Source organism: Rhinopithecus roxellana, chromosome 3 (genome assembly GCF_007565055.1).
Source record: "Rhinopithecus roxellana isolate Shanxi Qingling chromosome 3, ASM756505v1, whole genome shotgun sequence".
Lineage (NCBI taxonomy): Eukaryota > Metazoa > Chordata > Mammalia > Primates > Cercopithecidae > Rhinopithecus > Rhinopithecus roxellana.
This window is the reverse complement of record NC_044551.1, coordinates 147,991,047-148,011,645: the sequence shown is the minus strand read 5'-3', so window position 1 is coordinate 148,011,645 and position 20,599 is coordinate 147,991,047. Positions and strand designations below refer to the sequence as shown.

Genomic DNA, 20,599 nt, shown 5'->3' with positions numbered 1-20,599 from the left:
TCTAGTAATATTGGTCATTTATTTATTTATGTAAGGGAACAACTTATTATAGTAGCTTTTACACCATAATAAGACTTCCTAAGTCAATTTTTGAATGCACTACATTAACATATATTGAAATAATTTTAATAATTAAACCAAAGTTGAAATGCTAACAAAATAGGTTTGTATTTTAAACTACAGTTGTTTTATTGAAAAAGCATAGTTTTAACGAGGCTACATGTGTACAATTTTAACTATAAGCCAAATAGAATTCATAATACATGGGAAAAATAAACTGAGAAACACTAAATCATTTACATTAGATTAGAAGATTTTAAGCACATTAGAAGCAGATAAAAAATAAAATCAATCAAGTTAGGCAGACTAAAGACAATTCTAGAACAGTAAGTCAAAGTACAGAAATGGTATGGTAAACTCTTTTACGATAATTGCTTAAGATAATTGATTTGATAGAAAGCAACCTTATTTCAGTAGCAGGGTATTTAAAAGGGATTAACCTAGTTTTATTAAAGCAGAATTATAAAAAATAAAAGTGAAAATGTTAATAGAGCTATTCTGAATTTGGGTACCAACAATTGCTATTCACTAATTGCTAGACCATGTTGGTTCAAGTACAGATAAGAAAATTTCTAGGATTCCTTTTTTAAAGACAATTAGCAAAATATTCACCAACTGAGGAATACAATTCAGAACCAGCTTAAAAGAAAATGTGGTACACTAAACTGTGTAATTAACTTGCTGGAAAAACCTGGGAAATCCACTTAATCATTAGTTTTCTCAAATGTGGAGTTAGGATTTACAACTTGGTTAACGCTAAAGTCCATTTGAGTGCTGAGATTTTAAATCTGCAACTAAAACAAATCAAAGAAAGAGTCTCTTAACTGCAATGTTTTTCTGAGCTAGCAGAATGATACATTTGGCTTATATTTCTTATCCCCAAAATTAATTTTTAGGAAATTAAACATTTTCAATATGCTAACAATTTTGAAAATTAGGTAGGGCATTTAAAGTAATGAAAATTATATAATTTAAAAATTTTTATTGACTGTAAAATGTATTATATTGTAAGCTTATAAGTTTAATTAAAATGTATTTTCAAAAATAAAATTCTTTCTAAAAGACAAAAAACATATTTGTGTACAATGATGCACTAAAACCATAAGCAGAATAATTATTCACCACACATGTACATACGTTAATCAGTTTCTTCAGTGTATGTATCTAGTAACAAGGCATTGGTATTTCTCTGGAGAATACATTTTTATATGGCCTAAGTTTTTTTTTTTAATTGCAATCTTTTTCAAAATTAAATTCTGCAGTGAGTAATTATAAAATTGTTGACATTTTGAACTTACTCTTCTCTGTAGACCATATTTTTAATGGAGAAAATACCCTCTTTACAGTATTTCTGGACAACCATGTAATCTGAGGGAAAATTCTACTGAATGAAGAATAGTCCCAATCCTTATGTTAAAAACTGTAAATATTTCAAACCCAAATATTTAACTTTTCACCCATGCAGTCAATGAAAAGTTTTTAAAATATTGACAAAATTTCAAATAATTATTTTATTTATCCTTTTAAAAATATTTCAACAATTTAGATACTACAAAACCAACTGCCTTCTCAATTTCATTTCATTCTACACAATATAAATTTCTCTAATTAAAAAAAGGTACTCCATCTAAAGAGTCTTTATGATAGGTGAGATAGTGCAAATGACAATCTCTTGATTAAATCTTGAGCTCTCACCATTTAACCTATTCATTTCTTCCCTTGCCTATACAGGGAAAACTTTCAAAGTCTTTCTGTTTGCAAGATTTGTTTCTAATAATTGCTATTTGCTAAAATTTTTCAAAAGGTAAAATTTGTTGGCATTTTCTAGTGACACTTTAAATAATCCAAACAATTTGTGAACCAAAACTTAACCAATAGACAGAAGACATAATTATCAATAAAAAATGTTAAGCCAATATAATAAACTTAATTTACAAAGCGGTTCTTCACAAAATAATAGATCTAAAATTCTGTTGCTAATATGCATTAAAGACAGTGTGTATTGTTATGCTATAGAATGGTTCTTCAACATCAGTTTCATCACAAGAATTTTATAGTTTGGTCAAACTGTGTATACTATCAGTAAATTTGACAACTATGGTTTTATTTCAACTGGCTGAATAAGCAGAGTTTGTTTGCATGCACAACAACCAATTCCCAAAACATTTCTCTTCCATAGATTTCTTAATTTAATAAGAACATTGATTTTTACCATGACAACATCCTTTCATCAAAAACAATTTTATCTTCAGTGTTGAGCTTTTTAATTTACAACAGCATTTGCAATATTTTTGACAGAATAAACCTCCAAAAGCTTTACTTTGTTCCCATTTGCAGCCCTGACCAAACAAATACACAACTGCATTGAACGAAAAAGGTCTATTTTTGGAATTAACTGATTTTCTATTTGGAAACCAGCAGTGCTGGGCCTTTTTTCTACTAATGGAGCCAACACATTAACAGCTACTGTTTCATTTTTCATATGTGCATAAGAAAACATAGAATAAAAGTAAAAAACTAATTTTCAAAAAGTTATTTGATCTAAATGAGGTCATGTTTCACACAGAATTATATAAACATCTTCTGCACCTGTACGTATTAAATTATCTTAATGCATAATCTTAAAATAACTACTAGCTTTTTAAGTGGATGTTGATCCTTTTGTAGTAGATTGTTGTGTCTTCTGATTGTTGTGTGGTCAGTGAGATCCCTAGCACTCTTGTGGTGGTTTGTAAATGTCGACAAATATTTTATGCATGTTAAGTACTAAGTGGAAATTTAGTACTTCATTCTTTGTTAAATGTACACTTCCATTTTTAAAAATGTATTGCTGATGATTTTATAACAAGTTAAAAAAAGAACTGCCAAATAATAAAATAAACTTTAGACCTACACTATACAATAAATGACAAAAATACTGTAGCAAGAGTGCTTTCCCCACTCCCTTTAATGAGCTAGGGCAGGACTATTCAGTCTTTACTCCTGCACATATTTCACCTATAACCAACCTCTAACTTTCCATGTTTTCCTTTAATTTCACCCACTGGCAGCCTAGAGCTTCATGCATCTCATAGACCACGGCAACACTTGCTGGTATATCAAGTTGCTGGCAAATGAAGCATTGTTAAATACTCATCTCCCCACCTGCAGCAAAGCAAAAGACAGCTTTTCCCACCTGCTTTGTCAGAGTATACTTCACTTATCAGCAGAAACCCTGCATGCTGTTCTAAAAGAAAGAAGTTAGTTATGTTACATCTAGAAAGGGTGGGAAAAAGATACAGTCTTTCAGATGTAAATGGCTCAGGTATTAAAATGAAATCTCTGTTCACTGCACTTGTGTCTTAACATGCCACTAGACAAAATTATGGCAGAAACTAGAAGACTTCAAAGCAGAGGTCTACAAATTAACTGTGCTATTTTAATGCAAATATTAGTGATATTACTTCATTAAAAATTTGGGACAAATCCTAAACTAGATGGCATGGAGACAACAGGCATAAATTAGATCTGTCCAGGGAAACTGGTAGGAAGAAAATAGACAACATTTAAGTAAACAATCATGACATTTTAATATCACTAGAGGCTCAATCCAAAACCAGATGGGACATTAATTAAATAGCACTTTCAAATTTGTTATATTCATAAATTACACAAGATAAGCAAAGACAATATAATGTACTATCAACAAAAATATTCAATATCATATATACAGTTATTTATTAAATTTTGTTTTCAGACTAATTTTCCTACTTAGATTTAAGGAACCATTATTGGTACCAACTAATGGCTAATGCTATCCAGATACTAATTATATCAATTACATTTTCTTCAGATTGACTCTAAGTCAATGTGACACAGGAAAAATGAATTTGAAGGACTATTACATAAAAATTAAGAAATTCATTATTACACGGTGAAACCCCGTCACTACTAAAAATAGAAAAAATTAACCAGGCATGGTGGCGGGCGCCTGTAGTCCCAGCTACTCAGGAGGCTGAGGCAGGAGAATGGCGTGAACCCGGGAGGCGGAGCTTGCACTGAGCTGAGATTGCGCCACTGCACTCCAGCCTGAGTGACAGAGCGAGACTCAGTCTCCCAAAAAAAAAAAAAAAAAAAAGAAATTCATTATTTAAAAGACTTCTCAAAATACTCTGACAATAAACTGGTAAATATTTATTCAAAAAATAACTTTCTTCTAATAGATTGTAAGTCAATACAAATAACTAAAAAGGTCTCTTAAAATGTAGTCCTAATATATATTTTACTGTTAATACTATAGTTCTAATATCTTTACTATTATATAAAAAGGACACAGACGTCTGCATTCGGCATAGTAAAGATTTATATTGGTTCTAAACTGTTGTTATTTTTTAACGGGATGATACCAGCAAATGTGTTTGGTAAATGAAGTAAACTCTACGTGGAATTCTTAACTTATACCAGAGGCAAACCTAAAGCAGTACCATCGTTCCATCGTTTCTTTCTTTTTTTCTCTTTTTTTGAGATGGAGTTTAGCTCTGGTTGCCCAGGCTGAAGTGCCATGCTGCAATCTGGGCTCACTGCAACCTCTGCCTACCGGATTCAAGTAATTCTTCTGCCTCAGCTTCCCAGGTAGCTAGGATTACAGGCATGTGCCACCACGTTTTGGCTAGTTTTTTTTGTATTTTTAGTAGAGATGGGGTTTCACCACATTGGTCAGGCTGGTCTCAAACTCCTAACCTCAGATGATCTGCCCATCTCGGCCTCCCAAAGTGCTGGGATTACAGGCCCGGCCCTAACAAGTTTCTTAATTTCATGACTAAACAGGATTCTTTATGTGAATTGGGATGGAATTTCTGAATTTAATAGTATCCACTTTTTTGTCAACTTGAAAAGTTTTCTGTAAGGTCTTCCTTGCTATGTTATATTTACTTGAGTTTTTCAATGCCAAGAAAACATATCAAAGAAAGGATAGAGATGTCACTGCAGAGTGTGCAAGTCTCCTTTCACTAAATCACATTAAAGAGGCTTTGGGGGAAGGAGATTTCTCCAAAGACCTGAATCACAGGGCAAAAGAGAATCTGCTTTTAACTTTAGGAGGAATCCCTAAAACATTAGTGTGATTTACAAAATCTCTCACTAAGAATAAAAAAGAACTCAAGGAAGCACTTTCTTTTTTAATAGCAGAAAAGTAGAAACTTAATTGTCTGACAGAAATAGTAATTAAATTGTATCTACATATATCCATATTTCAAAAACATGATATTAAGCAAAAAAAGTTGCAAATGTATACATAAAGTAGAATATCTACTTATGTAAAATTTGAAAACCCATGAAAACAATTATACATTGCTTATGGATACATATTCATATAATAAAAATATAAAATATGGATGATTGAATGAAACATACCAACACGGTGGCAGTGGTTACCAACGGGAAGAAAGGAAGGTATGAACAGAAGCTTGAGGTTCTAGTTCTATACATCTTACAATCAATCAATCAAGGCAAATGTGAATATCAACTTAATCCTAGTGGTAGATATACACATATGTATTTATGCCATTAGGTACTTTTCCATAGGTTTGCAATATTTCCTAACCAAAAATAAAAATGAGCTAAGAAAAACATTAACTTATGGCACTTATCACTGCATTTCAAAGATGACACACTATTAGACAGAGTTTAAAAACAAAAGCATCTTTTATTCATTAACTTTTAAATTGTTATTAATCAGCTTAATTAAATCCTACCTTTCTTCCTCAAACTTCGGTAGACTATTTCAATGAAGTCACGCTAAATCTTTATACTGCCTTAACAGCTCTAGATTTCAGCAACTTCAACTGGTTTCAGTCTTTCAACTTTTTCCCCACATAAAAGTGAAATTACTCACATAATTTCCCCACATAAAAGTGAAATTACTCCTCTGTGAGGAGTAATTTGAGTGTTTTCTACTCTTTATATTTATTTATATTTATTTCTAACCATTTTTTTCTTCACAAACTAAAAAAAAGAAAAAAGGGGGGCGGGGGGATTCCAGCATCTTACTTAGAAAATCTCAGTAGGATAAACTGAAATCAGTGGTTTTATCCTAATAAGAATACAGTTTTTCTCAGTAACTAGACTAGTTTCTTTACTGTAAATCATCATATTCCCTAAGAAGAATACAGCAGTTACTTGCGAGGGTTACAAAAGAAGGATAACTAAAATGAACTAGGCACTATTATGTGCAAGGAAATCTAAACATTTTACATTAACTGTTTCATGTTATCTTCACAATAACTTTGTGAGGTAGGTACAGTCAGTTCTGCTCTAATGCTTGTTTTGAAAATGTGTATTTGTTCCAATTCAGTTGGCATATTAGGGAACAATTTGGGCATAACATGAATTTTGTGGTGATTTCTTCTGCAAGAAATACTAGCTGAAGCCATAAAAATGCACCCAGCTAAACAGAGATGTGTAGGAATACACAAAACATACATACTTCAAACAAGTACTTCAGAGGTTAACATCTACATGTGTTACGTGCCATATTCATGCTCTTTAGGAGGTACAACTTTCCATCCAATTTCAGATTAACCCTCTTTCTACCACTTAGCAAGTATAACCTTTCTTCCATAAGCAAACCTCAAGTCTTTTTAAATATGAAGAGCAGTATCATTGTAGTATTTATTTGTTAACCATTTAACACATGTAAAATTGTACTCCTGTTTTTTTTTTTTTTTTAGGTTCCTTTCTAAAAAATATATCATCAATACAGTTTTTGAGTGTTGCGACTCTAACTCCATTTTTCTAATAATTCCTATGGTTTTTATTGTGTGATTTTGTAAAGCACAATGATTTTAGGAGCATACATGTTGCAATATAGCAAAATTGACTATATTATAATAATTCCCATTTTACAGATGAGAAAATGAAATCTTGGATAGGTTATATGATTTGTCCAAAATCATGTAGTAAGTAGCACAACACGATTTGAATCCAGACAGTCTATTTACCATATTATGCAACCACTACCACCATCCATCTCTAGAATTTTTCATCTTCCCAAATACAAACTCTGTACTCATTAAATAATAACTCCCCATCCTGGTTCTTCTTATGTTGAGTAATTTTGGATATACAAGATACATTTGGACATTAAGAATGCTATGTATTTTAGAGACTCTGGACATTATGTTAAACTCTTTGAATGAGTACAGGATTTTCATTTGTTTTAGCAGGTAATTAACTTGGTTGGGGTTCAAGGTACAAACTCTGTCTTTGGGTACACCTCAAATTTCAGCTTGGGTCTTTAATTCCTAGCTGTGTTTCTCTGAATCCACCCTGCACAAGTGTAGTTCAGATACCAGCCAACAACTTACGTACAATTACTCCCAGAGTTTGAGAATCCCTCACACTGGCTCTCTCCTTTCTACTATTTTTCCTTAAGTTTCCAATGTCTGTAGCTTTCCTGAACTCTCTTCTCTACTTCCTCAAGCCAGAAGGACTTTGCATTTCCTTTTGGAGGTCTAGCCACTGTGCACAGTGCCAACTGCAGACTGTCCTCAGGATAAAAGCCATAAAAACAGGGAAAATAACTGTGTGCCATTTCCTTCTTCTAAGTATGAATTCCCCTCCAGATTCTCTTGCTTTTCTTTACTATTCTGTGTCTTTAGAAAGTCATTTGTTTCTTGTATTTTTCTGGAGTTTACAGCTGTTTTCTATGGTAGGGACAGTCTAGGATATACTGAAAACAGACTGCTAATTTTTAAATTATTTTTTATATTAGGTCAAAAATACTTTGAGGTAGATAAAGAAGTTTGTTATTTGATTATTCTTCGAACATACAAATAAATGTAATATGCTAAGTCTTATAAAAATCAATTTAGACATTCTCTATAACCCTAAATAATTCAATAAAAATTATAGAAATGTTCACTGAGGTATTTAGGCCACTGGGAATTCAGATCTACAAATAAATATCAAGACTTCATGGCAAACCAGCTCCTCATCACTGTAGCCGACTCTCCCTACCTTACTTTTAAAGATGGCTAAAATAAGTAAGTAGAGAAAATAATTTTTAATAATTCAGTCAAAACAATTATTTCAGTCTGTCTTATATCTAATGGATTACATAATTTTTAAAATTTCTGTCAAGTTGATGGTGCTTAAAACCGTTCTTTAAAACCAATTTTCAGGCTGGGTGCAGTGGCTCACGACTGTAATTCCAGCACTTTGGGAGGCCAAGGCAGGAGAATCACTTGAGGTCAGGAGTTCGAGACCAGCCTGGCCAACATGGTGAAACCCCATCTTTAATAAAAATACAAAAAAAAAAAAAAAAAAATTAGCCAGGTGTGGTGGCAGGCAACCATAATCCCAGCTACTCAGGGGGCTGAGGCAGGAGAATTGCTTGAACCTGGGAGGCAGAGGTTGCATTGAGTCAAGATCATGCCACTGTATTCCAGCCTGGGTGACAGAGGGAGACTGTCTTCAAAACAAAACAAAAAACAACTAATTTTCAGTTATTAATTATCTCAATCTCCTCTTCTTGAGAAATGAGAAATATTCGAAAAGAGTTCAACTCTTCGAGACACTATTAATCTATTTTCATATTTAATCACTTAAAAACAATGAGCTACATAAAAATTTGTGATTTTTAAAAAATCACTGTGTTTTCACCACTGGTTGGTGAAGCCTATCGTAGTTTTCTAGAAGTATCATTCTAAAATATAAAATATCACGTCTGTAATCCCAGCACTTTGGGAAGCTGAGGTGGGCAGATCACTTGAGGTTAGGAGTTCGAGATCAGCCTGGCCAACATGGCGAAACCCGCCTCTACTAAAAATACAGAATTAGCCAGGCATGGTGACACATGCCTGTAATCCCAGCTACTCAGGAGGCTGAGACATGAGAATTGCTTGAACCTGGGAGGTGGAGGTTGCAGTGAGCCAAGATCACGCCACTGAACTCCAGACTGTGTGACAGAGGGAAACTCTGTCTCAAAAACAAAAACAAAAAAACACTTCAGAAACTGAGCTCCAAAACTGCCATTAATAAAACAGGTCAAGAAAAAAAAAAAAAAAAAAAAAACCTGAGTACAAACTAGTTGTCTTCAAATTCACTGAATAAAAAGACATGAAACACGCTCTACAATATCTAAATAAACAGTACTACATTTCATTATTGGTTATTCACAGTTACAAAGAAAAGGGTCAAAGAAAGAAGCTTTACTTAGTTCGATTAAGTCTTGATTGACATTCAATTTTGGTATTACTTTAACAATAATACATAAGCTACATACATTTAGAGTGGCCAAACAAGACAGAAAAAAATCCCAACAGTCTAGGTATTATATTAACCTTCACCATACCGCAGGAATTTAGTAAATACCATGGAGTTCCAGGCTAAAAATCCCTCTATTTTATCAAGAAACATGAAACTCAACAGCAAACATAGGTCTTTCTTTACTCAGTTTTTAGAAAGTATCTCAATGTATGAAGAAATCTACAGACACTTGGAAAGGATTAACTGATTCCTTTTAAAGACGACTTAAAATTTAAAGACAAAATCTAAATCATGGAAATATGCTCCATTATTTGCAATTATCTGGTTACAAATCTTGTAGATGAATCAGCAAAAGCTATAATAATATAACTCATATCACGATTAGGGATGAAGATAATCCCAAACCATATAGAAATGAATCTGAGGAATCGACCTGAGGATTCTGAAAGGCAAACATTAGCTTACTAGAAAATAAGTGTGGTCTATGGGGAAGCAGGAAAGGCAGACAAAGAGGGAGACACATAGAGAGATACACAGCAAATACAAAAGAGAGAAACAAACAGGGATGGAAGAGAAAGGACAGAATGACAAACACACTGGACTGTAGTACAGGGGCGGGGCACTGAAGGGATGAAGGATGTCAGAGAGATATCTAGGCAGAGGGAGTTTTGGGGAAGGGGACAAATACAAAGACAGAGAGGGGATGTGGAGGAAAAAAATCACAAAGGCAAAAGTAAGAGTCAGAGAAAAAGCGAAAATTAGAGAAAAATAGATAGGACACAGAGCATAAATCTTCCCAAGAAGCCTAGCTGCAAATGAGCAAGAATCTTTTTTCAATTGTACTAAACAGGTAAGTCCACTCACAGAGAATAGCAATTTAGATATAGGAAAAGTCCCTATTTCATACGTGGAAGCAAAAATGATCCCTCTTATTAACAGCTGCTCAAAAAGTCAATGGACTTAAAAAATGAATATTCTAAATTGCAAATCTGGTAAATTATACTACTATTAAAAGTGGTTTCCCTTTCCTCTGCAGGACAAGGTCCATACTACTTCGAGCATACAAGCCACTCCATGTGTTCAAACTGCAAAATGTCTTAGTCCATTTGGACTACTTTAGAAAATACCATAAACTGGGAAGCCTATTAATAATATAATTAATAATAGAAATGTATTTCTCACAGTTCTGGAGACTGGGAAATTCAAGATCAAGGTACCCAAAGTTCGGGTGTCTAGTGAGCACCCATTTTCTAATTCGCAGATGGCACCTTCTCGCTGTGTCCTCATGGCAGAAGTGGCAAGCGAGCTCTCAGGAATCTCTTTTATAAGATCATAAAGTTCATTTATAAGGGCTCCAGCCTCATGACCTAATCACCTCCCAAAGGCCCTACCTCCTAATACCATCACATGGGTGATCAGGTTTCACCACATGAACTTTGGGGGATATAAACTTTCAGACCATTGCCATTCTGGACTCACCTTTAAAAAATTTCCCAGAAACACCAAGCTATTTCTTGACTCTGACCCTGTGCTTTCCTCTTTCTGTACAGTAAATCACTCCTTACAAGCCCTTAGTCAAGAGTCTCATCCTTTATAAAATTTTCTCTGACCTCGCATCTACTTCAGACTTTCAGTAATTCCTCTAGAATTCCATTGTATGTCAATACTTTTGCTACAGCATTACCACACACTATTTCATTTTTTAATGTTTTCTTTCCTACTAGACTAGAATGTCATCTCTTTGCACTAGTATCATCTAACATAGAACTTGAAACAGGCACCTGGGAATCGTTGAATGGTCAGACTAATGAAGGTACAGACCTCCGCTGTTTGATCAGAGTGAAGAGAAAAGTACGTATTAGATAGGTTGACTAACGTTTGCCTCTCACCTGTTTGGAGTTGGTTAAATACAATTTTGCTCCCAGATTTAATATCTGCAGTTTTACCAGATCATCTTCACTAGTGAAGCTTTTAGCCATCTTCCTCAAAACATCAGGGGCAATTTTAGGAACTCGTTCACAGTTTTCTCCAATTAGCCAAAGAATACTTGCTCTAGCAACAGGAACCTAATATGAGAAGCAGATTACATAGTTAGAAGTAAGTTAATCATACTCTAATATTAACATAGAAAAGGTTTTAACTATTAAAAAAGTTTTACAACTATTAATTCATTTAATGTATATCTAGGAATTATTCCTGTATTTATGAATTTTCTTCAGTTATCAAAAAAATAAACACATAGGAAATCTCATTAAAATTGATTTTGAAGAGAATATCTTAGAAAATATTCATAGAGCAAAAACCAATGGTCTAGAATCTAGATTCTATCAAAGACGAACACATTCTGGAAGCAAGTCTGTCTGCTCATACCTATTTGTTTCTCCACGATCTGTTGCTGCTTTTGTGCTATAATGGCAGAAATAGTTACAATGAAGACCATAAGGTCCTCAAAGCCAAAAATATTGAGTATCTAGCAATTTATAGAAATGGTTTGCTGACCCCTGCTCTAGAGCAGCAGTTCCCAAACCGCAATGCCCATAAAAATCACCCAGGGTTCTTACTAAAAAGACAGGTTCCTGGGATCAGCTCCAAAATAGTATTTCTGTGGTGGGGCCCAGATAGCTATGTTTTAATTTAAAAAGCACCACAGATGATTCCTGAGACAGGTGGTCCATAAAGCCCATTTGAGAACCCATAGATAATACAGAAAAAGAAACAGATCAATTAAGTACTATGATTCCGAATCAAAACTGTTTCTGCTCTTTATGTATTAGCATCTACAACACTGAAAATATATCAGACTGATAAGATCATCAAGGTCTGCTTATAAAATCATAAATCCTGGTCGATTATTTGGTCAACAAAAGAAATAGGGATAAATCTGTCCAATATTGCATTTTGGCATTATATTTTTAAATAAAGTACATTTCAATATAATTTATCTTCTTAAAAGTCACTGCTTTGTGACAAATTGGAAACTTTCCATCAGTACCATTAAGACCAACAATTTAGAGTATGCAAATTAGTTTTATTACTATTTGCTTATTTGTATCCTCCCCTATTCCAAAAGGAATTTGAGAGGGTGTGTAAATTAATTTCAGTGAACATTTTCACCTCACACAGAAAATTTGTTTTTTATAAGTGAAAAGGCTGACAGCTATCATTAAAAGATGGCATCACGAAGAAAGATAACATTCTTTTTATAAAGTCCTTTTACAATTTTGCAAAGTCCTAATATTTTCTGTAGTTTCATGGTTATACACAGTATGACTGTTAAAGAAAAAAGTGAGAATAAGGACCTTTCCATAGCCAGAATTTTATCACAATATTTACCATTGCAAACTTTTTCAAAACACCCAATTATGAAATTACATAAAAATATTAAGTTACAATATTGAGTCCTTCACTAGAATCAGAACGAGATGATCAAAAAAGCTTTTAAATAAAAAGGTATATATTTTAAAATAACAGCATGTCTTTAAATTATTATTTAGCCTAAGTTGGGTGAGACAGAAGAAATCCATATACTTATGCAATTAAAAAAAGGTCTAAGTGCTATTACAAATCTATTCATACAGTGTGATAAAACTGATGCCCTTACTGTATACTGATTTCTGGAAAGAAAAGAGGTTATTTCTGATGTTTCAAAGGTTACACTGCATTAAGACTTTATTCCCAATCTATTATTTTAAATTGGGCTAAAGAATAGTAATTGAGTGGTACATTAAATTTTCCAGTATAGAGCAATTCAAGTTGCCTGCCATAATGAAAGGTAGTTCTAAATAAGAATATATGTGCAACTTCAGATTTCAGTTATGCTAGATTTATTTTTCTTAAATATTTTATTATATATTGCTAGTATAAAAATCAGAATTCTATGACATATCATAACCTATTACCCCATTTTAAGTAATTTTCTTATGGTAACGGTCTTTTGCAATTAAAAAGACAATCCCAAAAACAAGTAATGTTTAAAGAGATTGTTTATATTCATGAATATACTAAAATTAAAATAAAAATAGTGGAATACTGTAAACCCTCATAATACATATATTTAAAATACAACTTTGAAAAAATTAAAAAACAATAAATCATAATGCTCACAATAAAAATCTCAAGGTGGTGGTAAGAATAAGATTTGTAATTTTCTAGAACTAAAGTAATAAAAACCCCAACTAAAAATTTTTAAAACTTAGGAAACTTCACCACAAGAAATAATATCAATATAAATATACTTATACCAAACTTTTGGTGATGACATTTTATTACAAAGCTTAGGAAACTGACAAAGAACATTTGTGAGCAGGTGGATGGGATCAGAATACTAAGATTTTTGGATTCCTGCTTTCCCTTTCTCTTCCCATTAAGCAACAGGACTCTCATTTATACACCATTGATACTATGAATTCATAGCTACTACTTTCAAAGATTTGAAGCAACTGAAAAAAAGGCAAGTAAGAAAATTAGTCACTTTTTAGAGGCCAGGCACAGTGGATCACGCCTATAATCCCAGCACTTTGAGAGGCTAAGGCGGGTGGATCACTTGAGGTCAGGAGTTCGAGACCAGCCTGGCCAACATGGTGAAACCCTGTCTCTACTAAAGATACAAAATTAACCTGGCATGCACCTGTAATTCCAGCTACTTGGGAGACTGAGGTATGAGAATCGCTTGAACTCAGGAGGCAGAGGTTGCAGTAAGCTAAGATCGTGCTACTGCACTCCAGCCTTGGTGATGGAGTGAGACTCTGTCTCAAAAAAAAAGAAAAGTAAATTAGTCACTTTTGGTTCCCTATGGTCTTTTTAACCATAAAATAAATAGGAACACTGAAATAAAACCAAACTAATAATACACACACAGACACAGACACAGGCACAGACACACACACACACACACACACAGTCATACATATGATATAATACTTTCATTATGAAGCTCTGCTTTTCAATATTCTCAAAGACAAACTGGATTGTAAATGACTTTGCCTGATTCTTTATTCTAAATGCCCTGAGAAAGTGATTAAATGCACTTTTCAAACCTTGTACTAGAAGGCAGTTTCCACGGCCACCGCAACCCATTAATTTGCCTGCAAAAACAAATAATGATTCCTAGCCCACCACAGCAGTTATAGAAAGACATCTAGAAAGATTTTACAGATCACTCTATAAGCAGTTCAATTTAAAAGCTATTTTGTTTCAACACCAGCCCACTGCACAGTGCAACAGTCTAAAGTAAACCCTACAAAAACATCCATTTCATTTATTTAAATTTGTCAAAGGCAAAATCAGTAGACATCTAAGCAAACTGCACACCAACAGCAAATCAGATCTAATACTCTGTATCTGGACTCAATATGCATTAAAGCCTAAGCCTGAATTACAAAGGGGTGTCAGAGAAAGGGTGGGTAACTTGTGAAATGGCAGGCATCCTGTGAGGCATCTGGGCAAGGAAGATACAAAGTGCTATTTCAATATTACTCAGTAGTTTTTACAGAAGATATGAAATCTCATCTGTCCCATTAAACATTATGTGAAATCCTGTTAGAGCAATCCACAGGTAGCATTGGTTGTTTTGTGGTTGTCGTTGTTGTTGTTGTTTGAGACAGGGTCTTGCTCTGTCATCCAGGCTGGAGTGTGGTGGTGCAATCATGGTTCACTGCAACCTCAAACTCCTGGGCTCAAGCAATCCTCCCACCTCAGCCTCCCAAAGTGCTGGGATTACACGCATGAGCCACCACGCCCAGTTGAGAGTATGCATTTTATTCTAGGACTCCAAAACCAGTATTTATCATAAACGAAGGAAACTCCAAAGGACAGAATACTCGCAATCAGAACATGTAAGTTGACTGTATTACAGACATAAATCTATTTGATTTGACCGAATTCAAAATGTAAAATACATTCAAACTTTAGTTTTTATATTTTCAATTATAACTAAATAACCAATGAAAACAAAGTCCTGAATATGATAAAATCTGTGTTCTCTTTTTAAAACAAATTATATAGCTAATATCTATTGAGCTCTCACCATGTGCCATGCACTGTTTTTGAGAGCTTTACATATTTTCTCAGTCATTCATCACCAAAACCCTATGAAGTATGCTCTACCATGATCTGCACTAAATATATGAGGAAACTAGGGTAACAAAGGGGTTAAGAAACTTGCCCACATCTCACAGCTGGTTAGTGGTGGAACTAGGATCAGAACTCCAAATCTGAATCCAAAATTCACACTGGATCACTGGGCAGCGACAAAATGAGTGTGGTAAACTAGGAAGAATACTGGCCAGCAAGCTATTGAGACTGGATCTGATCCCACACTGATGGTGTATATCAAGGAGGCAAATAACTTCCCCTCATTGGGGTCACATTTACTTATTAATCAGATGAAGGATTATTCCTTCATCCTCTGTTTGTCTGCCACATTGTACAATGGCTCCCTTAGTGCCTCCTGCCATTTCCCCAAGAGCCAGATTTTCAGGGCAAATCCAGGCCATCCTCTTGCCTGTTCCCACACTCATGTGTAGTGGGACATTTTCTCACTTCTTTCACCTCTTCTTTTAAGGATAGGTAAGGTGGCCAGGTGGAAAGAGGTCTTGCTATCACTTCTGTTCTCTCTCCTTCCAGAGGAAAGATGGACCCAGGATTCTGCCCTAATAAAGTGGCTCAGGCACTGAGGGAAAACATGCTCATTATTGACCCCTTGTCCTTAGACATTGGACAGACTGGCTTTTCCTAAAATTGCAGTGTTTTAGAATGACATTTCTGGGTTTGATGGTGAAACAGGTAGAGATTCAGCAGGATAGAGGTCTCATTTAAGGCTCTTATTTTAAGGCTCACATTTTAGAATCGCTTGCCTACGTTTACAAGTTATCAGGTACTTGGTCAGATTAATAAAATGCTGCTTTTATTTCCACATGGCCATTGTTCTTGCATAAATAGCTATCCTGACTGGAACAGAGAGATTCTGGGGATACAATCATTCTTCTTTCCTGACTTTGAAGTTATGTCTGCTACATCCCTCACCACCTTCTCCTGGGGTAACTTGTGGTTGACCATTTTGAGGGTTCTGCACAACAAATTGTTTTGATTCTTCCTTGCTTGTCCCACTTCAAGCCTTCAGTTTCCTCAGATACGTTAGATGAGCAGTAAAAACTAATTACCAGCTTTTCATTCTCCTAAAGTTCAAATGTGTGCTACAGAATTCCATGCAGCTTTAATTATTTTAATTTCTTTTATTATCATATTCCAGATTTGTCTACTGTTGCTACCTCTCTCTGCTTCATAATAATTAGAAGGGAATTTTCCGTTTTCTTTCCAAAAGACTAGATTTAATATGTACTTTTCAACTTATACATATTTTTTTGTATTCTATTTTACAAAATCAACGTTGATCCCTCTTCTTATGTTTTGATTTGTTGTTTATTTATTTTTTTATCCCTATACTTTACAAATGGTGATCTTTATAAATTTAGCCATGTCCCACACATTTTGAAATAAAGCATTTTATTTCCTGGGTTTTAGAAAAAAGTTTGCATTTCTTCTTTAAACACGTTCTTTAATCTGAAAGTACATTTCTTACTTTGCAACTGGTCTGGTACCCTTTAAAATTTTTTAAGTCTAATTTCATTGCTTAAGGTCAAAGAATGCAAAATCTTTAAGTTTTCTTTATGCCTAAATATGTTCTTGATGTTTTGAAAATATTCAATGGATATACTCCTAAAAGTGGCTATTATCTGTTCAAGAGATATAAGGTTTTAGCTATATTTACTAAATAAGTTTTTGATTACTTAATTTTCTTATTATATCTGTCTACTAGGAATATCCAACATGAGAGCAATACATTATAGTCACACACTGTAACTATTTTATCAGTTTCTCCTCATATTTTGAATAGATTTTTCCTTTACATATTTACTTGGTTGCCATATATTTTGTGCAAATAGGTTTGTGCTTATTACTTTCTTTACAAATTACCCTTTTTTCATTTTATAATGTTCCTTTTTATCTTGTTAAATGCTTTTAATTAACTGTGAATCTCACTTTCTTGTTCATATTTGCTTAATATCTCTTTCCTTACCTTCTTATTTTCAACTTTTATCAATTGATTAAGGTGCTTTAATTATAAATGGCCTGTAGCTAGTTTTTTTCATTCCAATTGGTAAGTCTGTCTTTTGATGAGAAAATTCAGTCCATTTATATTCAAGATGAGAAATATTTGATTTTATTTCTTCCACCTTTATTATTTTTTAATATTTATTTTTTTTTATATGTTTTCTTTCTTCTTATTTTTTCTCTGGCTTCATAAAACTGCTATTTGTTCCTTTATTTTCCTTTGTGAATACTGAATTCCCACCATATTTTTATATCTATTAATAGTTATCTTCTGAGAAAAACAAAAACTAAAAAAAATAAGCTTTGCTATATAGAGCTGTAAGACCGTACTTATGTGGCTTATAGTCCAGCAACGGTTGAGAAAGTTGATGCATCGGCTAGGTGCCATGGCTTATGCTGTAATACCAGCACTTTGGGAGGCTGAGGTGAGATCACCTGAGGTCAGGAGTGTGAGACCGGCGTGGCCAATAAGGTGAAACCCATCTCTACAAAAAACACAAAAATTATCCAGACATGGTGGCGCATGCCTGTAGTCTCAACTACTCAGGAGGCTGAGGCAGGAGAATCACTTGAACCTGGGAAGCAGAGGTTGCAGTGAGCTGAGATTGTGCCACTGCACTTCAGCCTGGGTGACAGAGCAAGACTCCATGGAAAAAAAAAAAAAAAAAAAAAAAACAGAAAAGAGAGAGAATGAGAGAGAGAGAAAGAAAGTTGACACATCGAAAGTATCTTCTATATCCCCAGACATGAATATACTCAAATAGAAGAAAGTTTTCACCCAAGAAAGCCTAGGGTTTGCCAGATACAGGCCTCATATACTGTTACAGGTTTCATGTATAGCAGCTGCACTCTCCTGAAGCCCTAGTACTTATAATTACCTCTTCCTTTCTAAACAGGACCAGAACAAGTTTACTAGCATAGGTTTTAACTAAATTTTGCACAAGAAGTCTGGGGATACAGAACTCCTATTTCCTTCTCATAATCAGATACATACTTCTCTACCATTACCTGTAAACAAGATATTAACTATTTCCCCCACTAAAACCCATGGTTTTCACCTCAAGATAATTATTTTTACCTTACTACTTTTTTAACACAAGATGAGAATATCATAATAATTTCACTTCTCTCCACTCTCTTCCTCCTATAAAACCTTCAAAATTATTTTATTCTGACCTCCATTTTATCTCATCTCTCAGTTTTCCTGACTGTTCAATGCTTTTAGTTCTAGGTTTAGAATGCCCCCTTCTTTATCAAGAGTTCAAAATTAGCACTTTGGTTAGACATTCCTAGTCTATTGCTATACATTTATTAGGTTGGTGCAAAGAATTGCGGTTTTTGCCATTGTGGTAAAAATCGCAATTATTCTTGCAACAACCTCATAATCATGTGTAAATATATAGTCACGTATATATCTCTCTTCTTTGTCTTCTTCCATCTAGAGTTCTCTGTGCTGGTTCATTAGTTATTGGTTAGACAAGTGTTTCTTCCTGGGAGCTGCATCACTTCTGCAGGAAATAACTAAATATAAGCAGGGGTATTTATAGTTGTTACAGTGACTAGAGACATGACTGAATGTTGATGCTTGGTGGATAGGAATGCTAGATGTCCATTTCAGTGGCTTTGAGACAAAAAGCTTATCCTCTCATTTCCCATCAAAGTAATGTCAAACATCTGTTCTACACTGGGGTAAACATTGATCATGTCACACTAATTCCCAAGTTGTCAATGATTTGAGGGAAGCAAAAGGAAATAATAAAAAAACCTTGGCTAGGTCACTGAGTAGGTATGTGAACTGAATACAGAAAAGGAACAGGTGACCCTATAGACTAATACAATTAAATATTTGTCAAATAAAAATAAAGTGAAATTTTTAAACAGATAGATTATAAATGGAAAAGAGATACAGCATAATGCACTGGTTAAGAAAGCAGACCTGCTGCTCTGTGACCTTGGGCAAGTTACACAACCTCTTTGTGCCTCAGTTTTCTCAAATATAAAATAGGAATATTAAGAGAACTTTCCTTGAAGTGTTGCTATTAAAAAATTAATAATTTGTATTTTTAAGGTAATTAGTGCCTGGCAAATGATATGTTTTACAGAAGTTATTTTAAATAAGTAAAATATAAAAGAGGCAATAAGAAAGCTTACAAAATTAAAATCTTACTATAGTCTGTCTTCTTCAAAAACAGTGAATATTGCCTTAATAACAGCTTACACTGAGCACTGTTCTAAGTGCTTCACATGCATTGACTCATTCTTTCCACCCAACAGAGCTCTAAGGTTGTCAGTACTATGATCCCCATTGTACAGATGAGAAAACTGGAGCATAGAGAAGTCAAGTAACTTGCTTAAGTTCACGAAGCTAGTAAAAGGTATGCACTAACTGTGAATCCAAGTCATCTGGTTTTCAAAGTACTCTCTTAACCCTTACATCTCTCATAAATAATCTCTATGAGAAGTCTTGGCTTTGATCATTACAATCAACAATAAGAACAGATATAAATACAAAGTAACTCTCTGCTGAGAGATAGAGTGAGGGCTCAGATGCTAAATGACTCCTGTAAGCCTTATTTTTTCTTTTTTTTTTCAGCTTTAAGATAAATGTGTAACTGCCCTGCAAGATTTACTAACACCCTAAGGGAAAGTCAATTTTGCAACCAGAGATATTTAAAATCGGTCTTGACTGGTAGGCTCTAAATCTTGTGATCTATTACCTTTGACTACACAAAAATGATCCCTCTGAAGAGACTGAGAATACAGATTAACCCACCTTCAAAGAAGGAAATAATATACTCATCTCTAAACTACAATTGCATTTATTATAGATATCAGTTGGCAAAACATTAACCAGCACTCAAGGAAAAGGCATAGTAAAAGGCAAACACAATAGTGAAGAAACAGCTGAAGAGTTTGAAGAAAAACCAGAAGAGAAAAATCACAGAAGCCATGAGGAGAGACTATTTCAAAAAGGACAAAGTAGTTAGTGTAGTACAATGCTAAGAAAAGATCAAGGAAGATATAGACAGAAAAGTATCTATTGGATTTAGAAAGAAGGAGATAGCAACCTTGGAAAAGGCATAATGAATGAAGTGCTGGAGAACCAAAATCCAACTGTGATGGGCAGGGAGTTTGACGTAAATGAATAAAACTTGTTGCAGATAGTTCTTTCAAAAACTTT

General features: G+C 34.1%; 1 protein-coding gene across 3 annotated transcripts in view; it reads right to left on the bottom strand.

Moving 5' to 3' along the window:
- AP3B1 (adaptor related protein complex 3 subunit beta 1) overlaps positions 1 to 20,599 on the bottom strand; it is a 305,763-nt gene that overhangs the window by 124,828 nt on the left and 160,336 nt on the right. For all 3 annotated transcript variants that reach the window (XM_010356679.2, XM_010356682.2, XM_030927327.1), the window contains exon 15: positions 11,196 to 11,372. In XM_010356679.2, coding sequence (XP_010354981.1) covers positions 11,196 to 11,372 — 177 coding nt within the window. The remainder of the gene's footprint in view (positions 1 to 11,195; positions 11,373 to 20,599) is intronic.